General features: G+C 40.8%; 1 protein-coding gene across 1 annotated transcript in view; it reads right to left on the reverse strand.

Moving 5' to 3' along the window:
- PLXNC1 (plexin C1) overlaps window positions 1-18,477 on the reverse strand; it is a 168,114-nt gene that overhangs the window by 78,361 nt on the left and 71,276 nt on the right. The window contains exons 5-9 of the mRNA XM_081083729.1: window positions 15,653-15,767; window positions 7,832-7,973; window positions 4,463-4,550; window positions 2,013-2,115; window positions 1,777-1,878 (exon numbers count right to left, since the gene is read on the reverse strand). Coding sequence (XP_080939855.1) covers window positions 1,777-1,878; window positions 2,013-2,115; window positions 4,463-4,550; window positions 7,832-7,973; window positions 15,653-15,767 — 550 coding nt within the window. The remainder of the gene's footprint in view (window positions 1-1,776; window positions 1,879-2,012; window positions 2,116-4,462; window positions 4,551-7,831; window positions 7,974-15,652; window positions 15,768-18,477) is intronic.

The raw sequence follows: 18,477 nt of genomic DNA on the forward strand, positions 1-18,477 counted from the left end.
GAAACAAGATAAAAATCTGTAAACTGGACTTTATCATTACATTAAAAACTTCTGTGCAAAAGACATGGTCAAAAGAATGAAAAGGCAACCTACAGAATGTGAAAAAATATTTGCAAGTCACATACCTGGTCGGGGGTTGATATCTGGGATATATAACAAATTCCTACAACAACAAAAAACACAAACGACATACCAAGATGATGGAAGCAACCCAAATGCCCATCAACAGATGAATGGAGAAGCAAAGTGGGGTCTATCCACACAATGGAATATTATTCAGTCTTCAGAAGGAAATAAATTCTGAACATGCTACAAAATGCATGAACTTTGAGGACACGATGTTAAGTGAAACAAGCCAGTCACAAGAAGACAAATCTTGTATGATCCCACTTTTATAAGGTACCTAGGGCAATCTATCTCAGAGACAGAAAGTAGAATGGTGGTTGCCAGGGTCTGAGTAGAAGGCAAAATGGGGAGTTATTGTTTAATGTCTATAGAGTTTCAGTTTTGCAAGATGAAATGTGTTCTGGCAATGGATGGTGGTGATGGTTACACAATAGTGTACACGTATAAAAGATGGTAGAGATGGTAAATTTTATTCTATGTGTATTTCACCAAAATTTAAAAAACGGAAACAACAAAGAAAAGTTTAACTTTTTAAAAAAGTCACTGCCTCCTTGATCCCACTTCCTGTAACTATGCCTTAGTTTTATAAATCAATGGGAAGAGAAAGGTCCCTCACTTAACAAGCCCATCAATTATTAAGACCTCAAAGACTTTTAAAGTCTGAAATATTGGCACACCAAGCTTTTGTAATGCTTTTAATTAACTTCATAATCCATTTTCATTCACATTCCCGTTGCCTGTTACTTAATTTACCTAAAGTTACTGTCAACTTTTCGGTAGTGATTAAAAATGTGCTACTTATTTATATTGGCACTTGACCTTAAAGAGCAGCAATTGGATAAATCAAAACCACAGATTAGTCTTGGAGTAGAAAACTGAGCCTTTAAAAAAAAAGTTGTTCTGTTTCCTCCTACTAGACCCCAAGGTTAATGAGAATAAGAACTTGCCCTTTTGTTTTTCACCACATAGCAGATGCTCAATTAACTTCTGTCCACTGAAGGAAGTCAGCACCTCTCTGTTCTCGAAGCACAGCCCCAGTATCTGCCTGAAAATGCTTATATTGTCACCTCCTCTTTTCAAATATGTCTATTAGTTGATCTTGGTGAATAAGAGGAATTTCCAATGAAATTTCATGGAGAATAATCATTTTTGAGAAGTGGAGAGAAAGGTAGATACATTATATAGAAATAACTCTTTGTTTTGGAGTTATTAACTACTGGTTAGATTGTCTCTACAAAGTAAAGAAAAGCAATTGGAATGTGTTTAGTGTGTCTATTTTGCATGCTCTCCCCTGCACATAATCCCCAGAAATGCGATCATAATATGTGGTTCGAAGTGAAATCCCCTCAGTGCTGTGTGTTTTACTTCCTCCTAACTCTCCCCAAGTGAGCCACAAAATCACCTTTAAAATTTTACTCCTCCCAGAACAACATTCTTCACAGTTACAGAATTTTAATTTCTTTTATGTGAATGTGCAGTCTTTGATGTACTGAGCCAATTAAATGAAACTTGGTTTAAAACCAAAGGTAAAAAAGGGAATTTTGGTATAAAGTAAAAAAGGGAATTTTTAAAAAAGGAACCCGAAGTGGTAGTTGTTATGGTCACTTAAAGGGGGATTTTCCCATTATCAACAGAAAAACAGAGCCTGACCTGCCTGCCCTGGTTGGTTCTGTTCATCTTATTCCCCTCGAACCCGCCTCCTCCTGCTGCCTTGGATGGTGCCGGCTTCTCAACAGCAACTTGACAAGGTTCCTGAAATGAAGCACATCCTTCAACATCCAAATAGGAGGGAAGTTCAGAGTTTAAAAGAAACACAAAAGACAGGCGGGGCGGTTACCAACATTTATTTTTGGTTAAACCTTGAAATACCAAAAATGTCACTTTACCTGGTTTCTGTAGTAATCAGAAGGGCTGCAGGCCGTGAAGGGGTGGATACACTTTCTCTCACTTTTACACCAAGCACAGCCAGTTCCAATACACGCTGGGCATCTGGCCATATAGAAAACCAACTTAATTCCTACATTTTTAGGAAAATCTTCATAGCCTAGAAATTTCCCTCTGTGATGGGGCATGGGAGGATTTACGTAAAAGAAGAAGAAAAAATCCCTAGACAGACTGATGAACCCCAGGGGAGAGCGGAGAGGGCAGTCTTGTGAGGCTGGGGCCCGGGCACTGATTTGGTGGACCTGCTCTTGGGGGTCTTTGACTGATTGACTGTCTTCACACCCACAGGAGGGTTACCATGGAAACCTGAAGCTGGGTCACCGGCTGCACAGGTAGATAACAAGAACCCACTGAATCTGTTTCTGAATCTACTTCTGCTATTTGTCTACCCTCAGGTAAATTCCCGTCTGGAGGCTGGTCTCCTCCCTCCTACCCGCACCCTGCCCATCTCAGCAGTAACACCACCAACTGCCCAGAGGGAATGGGATGCCAGTGTTTGCTTTTTAATTAAATTGAGGAAGAATTGTGTCTACTAATCAAATAGCCTATCATGCATGGATAACAGCGGAGGGCCTGAAAAGCACTTACAGGGTAATCAGAGTTAGAGAACAACAAATATACAAACAGAGGTTGTTCTGGAAACAGGAGGCCACAGGAAGGCCAGGGACAGTGAGAGGACTAGCACAGGGAAAGGGGACACCATTCTCGTTTTATATGTTCAAGAAATGCCAAAGCATTCTGAGATTCTGACCCATAGCAACTGCCATTTCAGTGGGAGAAGAAGACCCAGGCTCAGTGTTTATCTGAGGGCGCTAGGGCAGGTCTGCGATTTGCATTCCTACCCTCCGCCCCAGGAGTGACTGCAGTACTCTGCTTCCCTCAGGGAAAGAGCATCACCCTCTGGGAGCTGTGGGTCTGAGGTCTGGTTGTGAATCACTGGCTGTGGGAGATGAAGCAAGTCACTGCTTTGTCTGGCCTCCACGCAGGGGTGGAGAGCTGCTTTATGTTTCAGCTCCCTTTGAGCCATAAAATTCTATTTAACTCTCCCCCTTTTCTCCTATTTTCATGGACTTCTGAGGCTTTCTGTATTAAGTTTGGCTCTTTTCCGTCTAAATTCATTCTGTTTATTAGAGATAACTGAACTCAGCCCTGCCAGGGTAAAGATAAGTTCCTGGTGCCTCTGTCCTAATAGCTGTAGAGCGGCCTCCCAACTCAGCTTCAAGTTTGAATTCATTTTCCTCAAAGAAACAATGGTTCCCAGGCCGGGCCAAAGAAGCTCACATTTGGTACTCACATAGCTGGTCAATCAAACCACTGAATGAACTATAGAATCACTAATAATAGAGCTTCCCATTGTTTCCATGGGAACCTCCACCCCATCTTCCAACTGGAAAATCAGGAATCTGAGAGACAAATTTCCTCTGTCCTCTCTGCTTTAGAAGCTAGAAGTGAGGCGTGGCTGGCCCTAACTCAGGGGACTGTGTAGCTCAACAGGGCCAAAAGTGCTTTTGAAAAAAGCAGCCCAGCCGTATAGCTCAGTGCTTGAGCTTTGACCCATGAAGCAAGAGGTCATGGGTTTGATTCCTGATCAGGGCACATGCCAGGGGTTGCGGGCTTGATCCCCAGTGGGGGATGTGTAGGAGGCAGCGGATCAATGTTTCTGTCTCATTGATGTTTCTATATCTCTCCCTCTCCCTTCCTCTTTCTCTAAAAAATGAATAAAAACATATTTAAAAAAGAAAAAAAAGGTGGGGGCAGAATTAGCATTCTTTTTTAAATTAAATTTATTGGGGCGACATTGGTTAAGAGCATTATGTAAGTTTCAAGTGTACAGGTTTATGATAATCAACTGTATATTGCACTGTGTGCTCACCACCCAAAGTCTAGTTTCCCTCTGTCATCATCTATTTGACCCCCTTTATCCTACTTATCCTTTCCCACTCCCTTCCCTCTGGTAACCACCATACTGTTGTCTGTGTTTATGGGTTTAACATGTTCTCTGATGAAACAGACTTCATCTGCTCCTTCTCCTTGAGTGTGACTTCCCCTTATCTCACGCTCACACTCTCTCTGGACTCGAGTTCCCAAAGCCACTCTGATCAGGGGAGAAGCTGGCAGCACCCCTTCGACTGTACTTACTTCAAGGCCTCCTCTGGTTCCTCTTGGCAGAAACCCTCCAGCACAGCTGTGTGCTCCTTAGCCGCCCCCTGGCTTAGGGCGGAAGGCGCTCCCTCGCTAGCTCAGCGCCCTCCCAGCTCCCGTTAGGCCACGCTCCAAAAGGCACTTTGGAAAGTTCTACTCCACAAAAGAGTTCTTTAGGAAGTTGAGGAGTAAAGCAAATAAATAAATTACAGCCAATGAGAGGACATTTAGATTTCAAATAAAATCTTACTCTCTTAATGACGAGCAGTTGGTAAAGTTGAATCTTTTTGATAAATGCCAAGAACCGAAGGAGAACGTCACGTCGACAACTAAAACATCTGGAGCAAAGGGGGAAAAGAAAGTCATTTACCGTGGAGTCCTGCTATCATCCAGCACAGCTGTGCATGCAAAACATAAATATTTTTGCCTCCTTTGCATATGGGGGCGGGGGGTGCCAGCTGCTGGCTCACATTTCTATCAGTATGAGGTTCTTTCCCATGGGCCCTTCACACCAGGCAGCCAGAGCGCACAGCACAAGCTCCAAACAGACCCGGGCCAACCTCGCGTGCAGGCCTCCCGTGGATAATCACTAGGAAAAAGCCATTTTCCAGCCCATTTACATCTCATATTCTCCCCGGGATCAGTATCTCAACTTGTAATTGGCCACGGCATCAGAATAAAACAAGTCACTGAGCAAGAAGTGCCTAGAACATGAGAATCAGAATGTGAGTGAGGAAAGCCTGCACCTTCAGAAAAGTCTGTACTACAATGTTTACCTAACAAACTCTAAAACCTGGCTCCCAGCGGCTGCCATGATCTTGGAGTCAACTGTTGCCAAATCTGAGATGCAAGCTTTCTTATCAAACGTTTGAAAACCTACCCATTGGTTAGAAAACCTCAAAAAAAAAAAATTAGTCAGGAAGATAAACGCTGTGCTAACGCTGCATTAGAAAAAGGTCCTATTTCCTGTGCCTCTTTAATGTACATGGTACCTGGTCCGAGATGCTTCCCCACCCAGCTGGCTGTCAGAATCACTTGAGAAACTGATGAAAATGCAGATTCCAGAGCCACGCTTCTAGCTATTCTGACTGAGCGGGCCTGGGGTATGGCTGGAATCTGTGCTTTGGAATGCTCCTCACATAATGATCATCTACAGTCAGGTTTGGGCACCCTTCACATCCTGCTGGGACAGGGACTAGTGCTACTCTGATGTTTCCACTGTCGCCCATTTTGGTATGAATATCTTCTTCCTTTGATAAATGAATGGGGAGAGTAGATGATATTGTTTAAATGAAAGTCTTTACTTGACAGAATAAGAAGCTGGCCTAATTTTGTTGGCACCTCTAATTTTCTTACTGAAATTTTAGCAGTGTGTGGTTTTCAACAGTCTGAGAATCCTGACTTTCAGTGGCTTCTCTAGAGCAACCAAACTCATTCTGAAAGCCAGAGCGCCTCATAAAAGTCCGCGCACATAGAGCAGGCCTGTGCGAAATGGTGATCCTCTGTTCTGAGACAGCATGCTTGAGGGCTGGCTGGACTCCTCAGCAAAGGCATCTGAACAGACACTTGCTAAGTGTCAGCAGAACAAACACATGGACGTTCATCACTGAGGCACCTGGAGAAAATACATGTCCATGGAATCCACAAGTGTCCAGTGATGAAGACCCCAAAAGTCATACTCTTCTGAGTATCAACTGTGCACAAATCACAATTGGGGATATCACAAGGAAATAAAGCATTTGCAGTTATTCTGGAGAGATAAAATAGCTCAGGTGAAAAACACAACAATGACAGTCAAGGAAACACCCTGAGTGTTCTGAGGTCCATTAGCACCTGTGAGAGAACATGGGGTGCTACAGTGACCGGGACAGTGAGAGCAGAATCCAGCAAAGCTGTTTGGAACACTTTCTCCCCAATGTTTCAAAGCAGAAGAGCAATAGGATTTGGTGAAAAGGGTGAGGTTACTCTAGGCCATGGGCAAGGGTTTGAATGGTCATTGGCTAGCTGAGTGCAAGAGGTAGGAAGTGAGTTTGCTTGCTCAGAATATGCAAGGCATTCAAAAAAGGAGCAGGCAAAGGGTTGGGTGCAATTGATGGAGGCTCTAAAAGCAACCAGCAACTTTACAAGGTAATCTCAAAAACTTCAGAAGCATATTTTATAGGTGAGCAAGATCTGCATTTTAATACCCAAAATTAACTAGAAGGACATCACCAAGGCTGTATAGTATGGACAAAGCAGTGTGGAATACTGAAATAGTTTTTCAAGCAATTCAGACACTAACAGTCACCATGAGCCCAGTAGCTGAGAGGCACTTTTTAAGCTTGGCGCTCTGGCCGGTGCATTCGATTCCCTTTTGAGGGGTTTAGGATTAATTAGGCAGCACCAGCTCTCACCACGAGCATCAGCTCCATTATGACCTCACCCCTTCTAGGAAGACTGCACCAGAAACCTGCTCTACTTAGCATATGTTCCAAGGGACCTGGCGTATATGGCATACTGTTCTTAATATGTTTGCTCCCCTTCTTAGCGCTATGTGTTTTCCCCAAGATAGGTTGTTTCCCCAGGTGGGAATGTTTCCCTGGAGTTAGGGATTAACGGGACTAGGGACCAGTCTCTCTCTCACCCACAGGGACTCATGAGTTCTCAGTCTGTCTACTGTAACTCATCACCATCTCTATCCCCATCTGCCTCAGTCTCAGCTCTCATTGTCCACCTCACCTGGACCACTGCAAAAGCCTTCCTTCTATCTGATCTTTCAGAACTCCCTCTTCCCTCTTCTAGCCCATTCTCCACCTGAGGCCATTCATTCATTCATACAACAACAACAAAACCCACTGATTGAAAATGGCTACTTTGTGCCTTCTTTGGTACCCATTTTTTTTATATCACTTTGCTTTCCACCTGTCCCTACTCCATTTGCCTTAGTTACACAGAACCTCTTTTGGCTCCTTAAACAAAGCTTTTTCTCTCTATACTAGTGGGTCTCTGCTTAGAATACTCTTCCCCCTCTTCTTGTCTGGCTCAAACCTACTCATCCTCTAGGAAGCTTTCCTTGTCCCCTCTGCCACCCCAAGTCCAGTTAGGCTTCCTTTTCATGTGCTTCCCATTGTACTTACATACAACATGGTAACAAGCTGTTTACTTATTTCTACCCCAATAGGCTATAAATGCCATGACCAAGGACCAGGTCAGTCTCTTTTTGGTTACTGTATCCCTAGCACCTAGCACAGTACTTGGCACATAGTAGTTGTTCAATAAATACTTCTTGTATGAATGAATGAATGAATGAATGAATGAACTTAAGTTAATCGAATACTGGCCACTCTATTCTCTCTTCTCACCAAGGACATCCCAACTCTTCAGATGTCTGAATTCTCTGAACCATTTGGATTGGGTCAGCCCAATGGTCTCTGTCTTTACTCTGCTTGCCTATCCAACTTATTGTCCTCTGTCGTCCTCAGTCACATCTGACAGTGGGCTCCTGCAGTCATGGAAGAGGTAGAGCAGAGGTCTATAGCGTTGAGATTTTCTGTCATTTAACTTGCTTCCTGGGCAATTGAACTCAGGAAATTCTCTTGCCTTCTTCACTTTCTAATAAAAAGCACCAATGTCCACTTACCTTTGTAGGATGCTGCGGTCAGCATGCTGCAGGTGCAGGGCTCATTGGGCGCACTTCTGCAGAACTCCCTGCCAGTGTCCACGTTCCTCACCATGCACCCCGAGGGTCTTGGAGAGATGCTTCCCGCTAATGTCACTGTAGTCTGTGGGAGGAAGAAGATGACCCGGGAGCCAAATCACTGTCTTTGTCTCATTTCCGTCCATTGCAGAATCTTAGGTGAACTCACCCTTTGACTCACCACAGAAGAATGTCTCAGATTGCCGACGTCAAGAGAGCTGTGTTTCATTGGCTATTAGGTTTTCTCTTTTGTGAATCACACATTCAGTTCTTGGACTGTTTTTCCTCCTCAACCCTTGCTTATAGGTGAATATAAAACTGTCTCACTACCTTTATTATTTTATTTTTAAAAACTTATATCTTTGATCCCTCTGGAGTTTATTTTTATATATAGTATGAGATAGGGTCCAACCTTAGTTTTAGCCAGATCGTTAATCAGCTATGTTGCAACCATTTACAAAACAAAACAAAAAACTCACTTGCCCAACTGAACTGAAATACCATTTTTGTCATATATTCGATGACCATATACTTAGAATCTTTTTCTGAACTCTGCTCTGTTCCAGTGATCTACTGAGCTAATTCTATTCCAATTCATCAAGTTTTTACTACTGTGACTTTAAACATATTTACTATATGATAAGTATCTTTATATCCTTATTTTTATAACTTCCTTAGCATTTCCTAGATAATATTCTTCCATATAAAGTTTAAGATCATTTTGTCCAAAGGGAGTGAGGATATTGAACTGGAATTATACTAAATATATATATTAATTTTAGGAGAATTTATATCTTTATGATATTAAATATTACCATCCAAACACATGATTTTTTTTTTCATTTGTTTCCCTTTGGTCCAGGGTTCGTTTAAGGGAGTGTACCTTTCCCTAGCTGGGTGGCTCCATTGGTTGGAGCATTGTCTCATACACCAAGAGGTTGGGGGTTCAATTGCCAGGCACATACCCACGTTGTTGGTTTGATCCCCAGTCGGGGTGTGTATGGGAGGCAACCAACTGATGTTTCTCTTCCATCGATGTTTCTCTACCATCGATGTTTCTCTATCTCTCTCCCTTCCTCTGTCTCTAAGATCATTAAAACACATACATACACAACATATCCTCAGGTGAGGATTAAAAAACAAACAAACAAACAAACAAATAAGAGGGTGTACATTGATTATCCAGGTATCAGCTCTGTATTTCTTATTGCTGGTTGCTAATATCAGTTTGTAGTTAAGGACATCCCAACTCTTCAGATGTCTGAATTCTCTGAACCATTTGGATTGGGTCAGCCCAATGGCCTGTGAAATCTACTTTTAAAATTATTTACGGTTTTGTTTGTGGGAAACATATGACCAAATTTGGAGGTGGTGGCTATTCTGTGGGTACACAAGGCATCACGAACATAAAACCATGAAATTGCCTCTAAAGCAACTCTCCCCCCAATGACTTCACAAAAACAAGGCAGCCAGTCCTCCTGTTGAAAAGGAAACGTAAAGGAATGAATATGCCGATGGAGAGCCCCTTTGTACCAGGAGCACAGAAGGGTGGTGGTGGGAAGGTGGGCCAGGCATTAGGAAGCTGGAGCAGGGGAAGTGGAAACCCTGTCCTGAGCCTGAAGAGCTCTGATCCCAGACAACCTGGGAGGGTCCACCTTCTGTTATGCTCTGACCTCCGCCCAGACTTTCTGTGTGGCCACCTAGGATTCTGCTGTACTTTGTCCTCTAATAAGCTAAATCTATCTTAGCCCGGGGGTCAATCCCATCTTTCTATTTTCACAGAATTCTGTTTCTGCGCCATAGAATGATGCTGGGAGGAGGCAAGTTCTTACAGTCCCACCTGGAAGAACCAAAGTCCATCCATCTCTAGGGACTTGAGGCTACTAACGTACTCCATGCCATTCCCACCAACTCGCTCATCTTCAACAAACGGCTGACCTCTCATCTACCTGCCTTCTTCAACCCTGCATTTATAGCTGCACCACAATCTCAGCATACAGTCACATCTCGTATTACCCTGTATGCATATATAACTGTATTTTACTAAGAAAAGTTTTTTAAAATCCTATTTTTACCAGTTGTTTTAAATTTTTCACGTTTCCTTCTAGTTCTCACATACATAGTTTTAATGTAACTATAATCATTGCATTTATTTATCCCATAAACATTTATTAAGCTCTTAACATGTGCCAAGAGCTGTGCAAAGTACTGACGACTCTAGTGAACCGAACAGCTACAGTCCTCATCCTCAAAGAGCTTATAGTCTAGTAGAAGGAGGGAAAAGTCCACTAGACTAAATGTAGTCTAGTTTTAGGGCCACACAGGATTAAGAGATCAGTAAGAAAGGTCAGAAGCCGGGGCTATGATGGTATAGTGGAAATGGACAGATTCAAGATGCCCTTTAGAGGCAGCATAGAGCAGGATTGGAAATGGGGCATGTGGATGTGAAGAATTTAGGTGAGCAAATGGATGGATAGAGGTACCATGTCCTGAGATGAGACACAGTGAGGAAGAGGCCAATTTTGGGTAGAAAATTCAAGATTTCAATTTTGAATGTGTTTAGTGTGTGATAATCAAGGGATATGGGCCTGGAGCTTGGACACACTATCTGGGGTTGAGATGAAGGAGGCATGAACATGTAGGTGATACATAAAGCTATGGGAGTGGGTAAGATTATCTGTGAATAAAGAGTCAGAAGAGAGGAAGAATCAAAACTGGGCCTGAAACAACTCTAATATTTAGATTCAGGGAGAGAAGGAGCCTGCAAGGAAGGCTGAGGCATGGCCGAGGAGAAGAAAGACAGCATGGCAGGGTGTGCAATGAAAAAGACGGTTTCAAGAATCCGGCCAGTCAGCCAGGTAGGCTGAGGACTTCTGGCATCTGCTGAAATGGCTACATGGAGTCAACCAGTGACCTCAGGGAGAACAGTTTCCAGAGAACAGTGGGGCAAAAGCCAGTTTGGGGTGATCTGAAAATAGGAAAAAGCAAGTTTTTCTCAAGTGCTGTGGAAGGAGAGGTTAGCCAGGAAGTTGAAGGTATTTTTGCGTGGTTTTGGGTTCCAGATAAATATGGTTACAACAGCTGAAGCCTTAATAAACCCAGCATGGGAATCCTTAGATCCTTAGCAGGCTGATAGTTCTTTCTTGAACTACAATGGATAAAGAGAAAATGAAGACACAAAGGATCCGTTAAAGTTTCAGTGTCAATTAACGGATAATGTCCCTGGGGGCCAAGGAACATTCCACTAGGTCAACGTGCCTTATTTTACTTAACTATTCCCCTTATTGCCAAGCAGTGCCATCATGTCCAGGTTTCTAATTCTATAAATGCTACTGCAATAGCATCTGTATGCTTCTGGGTTTTCTTCTTTCAAGTTACTTCTTCAGAATCCTAAGCCTGGAATTGCTGCTTGCAACAGAATGAATATATTTATGACTTTTGAAACATACTGCCAAATTGCTTTCCAAAAAGATTGTGCTAATTGGCATTGCCAACACTAGGTGTTAGCATATCTTATTATCACTTTAATTTGTATTTATTTGGGAGCTGGTGAAGTTGAACATATTGCCATATCTATAGCTAACTCTCTAAACCTCTTCTTGTGAGAATATACACTTTGCCCACTTACTTTTGGTGTCTTAATGTATTTCTTTTTAATGTTTCCTAGCTTTAATATCTTGCAATTAATATTTTACTTATTGCAAATGTTTTCCTAATACATGTGATTTAGTTACTTCTTAGTTTTTGTTGTATAGATTTTAAAAGTCAAGTTTATGAGTATTTTTTGTTATTTCATACTATATTGCTTCAAAGCTAAGAAAATTATACTTCCCAATTATTTGATGCTCAATTCTATTTTCTGTCAGCTTTTCATATGAACTTCTTAATTAACCTACATTTTATTTATTTATTTTTATTATTATTATTTTTTCTTTTTTCCACTGTGTAACCCATTTCAGTGCCTGCAACCTACTGGCAGAAGCCAGACAATGGCTCAAGGCCACAGTTTGCTCTGGCATGGAGCACTATGAGAGACCCAGGGGGACGGGCCTGCCATAAAGCCAAGCTCATGCATCTAAATTTTATTTTTATATTTAATGCAAAATGTGAATTAAATGACAGTTTTATATTGTAAGTTATCACAGTCCCTTTTATGAAATAATTGTGTTTCCTCTTATTTTATGGCATTTAATCTTTAAAAGTTTTACATCTACTTCTCAGCTTTTTACTCTGTTTCATGGAATAGAGTAAAAAGTATATTCCTATTTTTAAACCAGAATCACGGGCTGAATTATTGTCATTATTTATATATGTTTACAATCATATGGAAATGGTCTTGCTTAAATAATTTTCTTTTTTCAAAATATATTTTGGATATTCTTAACCATTTCATATTATTCCAGATGAATTTTATATTAACTTTAAGACAGAGTCTATTCAAATTTTCACTGGGATTACATAAAATCTAGAAAATAGCTTGAGGAAGAGGTGATATTTTTATTATATCTTCCCGCCAAGAAACATAGTATGTGTCTGGATATGTTCAAGATGCTTTTCATATCTTCTAAGAAAATACCTTGTGTGTTTTTGATTTTTATTTATGCTTTAAATTGATAAGTTTCCCTATTATGAATTATAAATAGCCTCAATAGATCACTGCACTACATTCTAATTACTATTTGAAAAAAATGCTCAAGACAAGCTGTTATAAAGCCAAAATGACTATTTTTGGTAGTTGTCTTCAACATGCATCTCCTACTAAACATGATTTTAAATATTGGGTATATAAGATTAAATCTGAGAATTTCTGTTGTTTTGATGAATGGGACCTTTTATTAATGGACATTAACAGTTTGTTTTACATCACATGTAAATAAGGCTATTGATATTTAAATGGTTGTTGAGCACTTAACACTTTGTTTTACTTTTACTAATTTAAAGTTATACCAGGTAAAAGCTAATATGTTTGGATTTTGCAGATATACAACCACTTAACAGTGGCAAACAATGGTCTTTTTGTCTATTCCAGTCCAATAATTATTCCTAGTACTCATTTCTTGTATTACTGGACTGGACAGAACTGAAAATGATGCTGACTGAATCAGTGATGGTGAAATTCCTTGTTTTCATTATAATTTGTAAAAGAATGTTTCTAGTGACTCTCTTTTAGAATCCATGCTCTTTGTGGGAAATACTTCATTCTGGCGTTTTTGTTTTTATCAGTATAAGCCATTTTTACTGCATGTTAAAATCTCCTTATCGGTAGACACAAACATAATTTTACATAGTGCGAGAACAGGATCTGCCATTCATCCTTTTTTGTGTTTGTGTTTTTTTACTTATCTATTCCTTACCTCTCCATCAGGCATTCCATCAGGGGAGCCCATGTTTCCAACCTCGTAATCCATTCTTCCATATTTTTCTCAAATAACCATGAAGAGACGTATATGCATAAACTTAGATAGGGACTGCTTGATCAAAACATACTTTTCTGCATCTTGCTGTTTTTACTCAACCTCATGGAAATCCCTCCAAGATACCTGGATTTCTCTAATTATTTCTTTTTAATGCTGGTTGCTTCATGAGAATGAGAATATACTATCTTCTCATTGTTCTGTGTAAAGAGATGAAGCTTCTTGGGAAAAGAGTCTCTGTGTTATAGGGGAGTTTTCTGTACCTAGAAAGTTATCACAATGCCATGAGGTATAAGATGGGCAGTTCACCAACACTATGAACAGAGCTAGTGGGTATAATTGAGGAAAACCATAGACTGCCCTCTCTGTAGGTTGGGATCAGGTGTTATTTAAATAAACAAAGATCTGCCTGACCTGCGTGGCTCAGTGGTTGAGCATCGACCTATGAACCAAGAGGTCACAGTTCGATTCCTGGTCAGGGCACATGCTCAGGTTGCAGGCTCCATCCCCAGAGTGGGGCATGCAGGAAGCAGCCAATCAATGATTTTCTCTCATCATAATGTTTCTATCCCTCCCTCCCTCTCCCTTCCTCTCTGAAATCAACAAAAATATATTTTAAAAAAGAATAAATATAAATAAATAAACAAAGACCTGAGACTTTCGGGTAAGTCATCAAAGACCACAGAACGGAAATATTTTTGAAACATTGTGACCAAGAGATGGAGTCAAATGTCCTATCAACACTGTTAAAATAATCAGTCCAAACTTGGTTTCAAAGGCTAGTTTGACTCAAATGACTAAATCCTTATCTCGTTTATCTTGAGATTGATGATGAGCTGGAGAGACTGAGTAATGGTTGTGTGGGAAGACCAGAGGGATTAGGGTAAACCGCAGAGGGACTCAGGGTGGGAGGGAAGCAGCAGTGGCTATTTGGGTGGTAAACAGTTTTTGTATGATCCAGACTAGATATAAATGGTGGTTAATTTCTGAGAGTGAACCCAAAGAGAGGCAAGCAAATTGCATAAGCAGCACTTTTTATTTAATGAACAAGTTACAGTCCCTCACTATATTTACCTGAATTGTTACCCTTAAAATTTTCAAAATGACAAACCAAAAAAATCTTGCATAATCTTAACCACTTATCAGAGTCCTGGGTAGATGCAAGGATTATGGTATTTTCTCTCACTCTCTATCAGCACCAACGATTTTTTCAGACTGAAATAAAAATGTGGTCAGGCCTTCGCTTAGATGCCTGTGTGCTTTTTTTACAGTATCTATTCACTCTTGGCTCAGGCCTGTTTGGATGAGGCTTTGAAAGTTCTTTTTACATCCCCTCCCCCAAGGAAGACAATAGAAAGTGACAACAACCAAAAAACTTTAAACCCTTGAGAGTTCTGACCAGTTATGACTTGAAAGCTTGATTCTTTTATTATTTATCGCTCATTAAATGCTCTGGCTCTCCTTTATTAAATGTTAAATCATCTTAAAAGGTATGGTGCTTGCTAGTTGAAATGGCAAAGTGTAAGAGAAAAAAGAAAATGGCCCATTTCCTTATTAATGTGACATTCAAATAAAACAGAGTGAGGTCAACTGGCTGCTGATGGGGGTTCTGTACAATCATTCATAATACAAGAGCCATAATTAGGGAGACAAAGTCTCCTTACAGCACGTTGAGATAGCAGGACAGGAATTCCATCTTCCCACAGGAGACGGTTAGTATGTGAATCAGAAAATGCTTGAATATACTCATTCCTTCCTTTCTCTCATTCAGAGACAGGGTTGACTGGCAGTTTGGCCTTGGCAGGAGCCCACTGGCTTTCTTTCCGAGGGACCCCACTTACAGTATTCACTGCCCACAGCGGTTTCTCTCCACTCTGCTAATAGTGCTTGAAGCCACATTCATAAAATAGCTGTCAGGAGAAGCCTGACCACATAAGGAAAAGGAATCATAAAACAAAACAAAATTCTACACTAAGCCACATTTAAGGCATCTTATTGACCATGAGTCTGAATTTCTTTTTTCTCTATTTTTTTAAATCAATATGTTTTCATACTACATTAAAAGTCCATCTTTTCTTTAAATTCAACTATTCAGGTTCATCTGCAGCTCCCCGGCGTAACTAACTGCACGTGGACAGGTCCACGGTGTGTCTTGGTCTCTGCTGTATCCCTAGCACCCTGCAGAGTGCGTGGCATCTGGTAGGCTCTCAATGTTAGTTAACTAAGCGAATGACTCTCCTAACCAAGCATATTTGTTCACTAATAGGTATTTTTCACACAGAAGGAAGTTAGCATCAATTGTGCAAAATGAGACAATACAATGGAGGCAAATGAAAACCTTTCCTCTTACCTTATCTTTACTTCTTTGAGAGATGTGGATTTGGGGGCACATTTTAGCTCCTGAGGAAATATCCAGCCAGTTTTCTGAGTTCTCTGAATGTACACAATCATCTTTAAAAGTACACCTATTAAAAAAGGGGAGGGCAACAAAACAGCAACCCCACACATGCATTAGTTACACTTTCTCACACTGGCGTCAGCACAAAATCCCAAGCTTTGTACAGTGGATTATTGGTTTTGAGAAAGAAAAGGATGAGATGCTAAAACCATGAAAAGCAACAGGAACAGAGCAGCGTGTGTTTCCCATCATGTCTGGGAGCAGAGAACAAATGCAAACAACATGTTGAACTGAGACTCCAGAGCCATCTCTTTAGTTGCCATCTCCAGATACATCACAAGCACAGCCTCTCGCTGATTCTGAAATTAAAGAGCTCCCTTCTAGAAAAACCTAGCGAAGGATAGCCCAAGAAAGCGTTCATATACTATACATATTTTAGGTTTGCAATTCACTTCCAGAATACTGCCCTATTGCATAAGTTATTTTGTAGTTAAAAAAAACAACAAACCCTAACACATTACTACTTTGTACTTTTTCAATATGATAATTAAATAAAAATATGTCAAGGGCAGAGTCTTCCCAAGAATTTGATAAGATATCCCATGACTATGTGCTACCTAACATTTATTTATTTATTCAGATATGCCAAATTATATCAAAAGATATGGGGGAGGCACTTTCCAGGGCCACTTTCCTCAGAGGAGGCCCCCAATGAACCACGCTGTGCTCAGGGCCAGCTACTCTGAAAACATGATCAGAAGCGGAGTGCTGAGATCACTTGGTTTGCTCCATGTCTCGGTCACTCCAGGTCATGCTGACTTGGGACCTCTTGTCTCCCCAGAGGGCTGCCAGCCGATAGGAAGAATGAGCGCCCAGAGCCACATTATTTCCAAGTAGCGTTGGACTCCACAGACATTTCATCGAACAATGTCAAGGAGAGAAGAAAACCTCTCTGTTCTGTCTGCCTCCGGAGGGCCGACGGCTCAAATGAAGAGGTAGGAGAGAACCAGTGACGCTGTTGCAAAAGAAACTGAAAATTCATGAATCATGAGATTGAAATGCAACCCAACGGTAACTACATTCAGTGTGGGAGTCCCTGAGAGGATCGGAGTAGAATGAGATGCGGGCCCAAACAGTGTATTTGACATGCGTTGACATTTTACAGGTGTTTCTTTCTTCTTCCCTCCCTCCCCGCTCTTCTCTCTTTTAAAATTCTTAAGAATTTAGGCCCCATGGTTTTGTCTTTGAGCTCTGTGCTAATTTGAATATGACAAAAATAGAACAGGAAGCCAGTGAGTTTCATTAGGCATCATCCGCAAGCACAGTATTCTCAGCATGTCATCATATTATGACATTTTGGGGAGCCCTGTTTCCAGTGAGCGTGCCTGTGTCTGAACTCACCTACATCTGCACCTGTTCCTCCCCCAACACCTGACCAGTGGGATTGTCACCGGCAGTTCTCCAAAGCCATACATTTGTCTGACCCTTGATGGCTAGCTTGTCTGTCGTGGACATTTAGTTCAAATTAAGTCACCTCTCAAAGTCAGGGGGAGTTGGCAATGGAGGGACATGTACCACTGGACTGGAAATCAGAGACTGATGCGGCTGGTTTCTAATTCTGTAATTGGAAAAGATTATGACTGGCAAGAACGAGCTGCCTCTCAGGGGTTCTCTGGTTTGTACAAGGCACTTCCTCTGCCGATAAGAAAGAAAAAAAAAAAAGCCAGTTTTACAGAGACTGGAGTACAAATATTTTGTAGGCTCTTAATGCTGCCTGGGAGTCAAGGCCCAAGGCTGCCAAAAAAACAAGTGTAAAATATTTCATACAAATAGTGCTACGATTTGCCAATTTGTAGGCAGAAAACAGTAGTGCCACTGAGTTATCACTCTCTTTTCTGAACTCCTATAGCATTTCTTGTCGGAAGCATACGTTTTGGTATTTAATCATATGCTGCCTTGAATTACAATTTAACTGTTTCATATGTCTATGTCATTTCTCCCCGAGTAAGCTCTAAGCTCCTCAAAGGAAGAGAGGATGTCTTTAATATTTCTTCAGCAAATCCCTCAGTGTCTGGCAGCATGATATGCAAATACTAGGGTTTCAATAAATATGTTTGAATAAATGGATGAAATATGAAATCTCTATAGGTCCTTTCTGTTGGTGCTTTTTCTCTCTAGTTTCCCTATGATTTATGTCTGACTCCTACTTACAGTAAGGAGACTATTTTTAACGTAAGCCAAAAGTTCATATCTGGGGTTAGAGAGGGAACAAATTAGGAGTTGAAGTTTTTAGTTTATCTTTTGTAAAAAAAAAAAAAAATGTGTGTGTGTGTGTGTGTGTGTGTGTGTATGAAATAGACCTTCCAATTCCTATTTTGCATAAGGTAAAAACAAAATCTAACCATGTTAAGCAACTAAACATGAATTCCTTGTTTATAAAGCACTTTTGAAATTTCTAACCTCCCATTCCTTGCTTCACACCATTTAAAACATAAAATTGAAAAAATAAAAAGAAACAAATCGTGACACCCAGAATGTATAACCAGATGGCCAACCAACAACAGTATCTTATTACTTCTCCGGTATTACAAGTTATAAAATCTTCATGACAGCACATTACCCACACATTCAAACTTCTTACGGAGGGGGAGCAGATCTTAGAGCTCCTACATGTTAGTAAACAAAACCAGTTACTTTGAAATGATCCCTTTTGAAAGCTAACCCTCTGACTCCCATGTATGAACAAAAGCAATGGTCAAGCGCATAAACACTTAAGC

Source organism: Myotis nattereri (genome assembly GCF_964212035.1).
Source record: "Myotis nattereri genome assembly, chromosome: 2".
Lineage (NCBI taxonomy): Eukaryota > Metazoa > Chordata > Mammalia > Chiroptera > Vespertilionidae > Myotis > Myotis nattereri.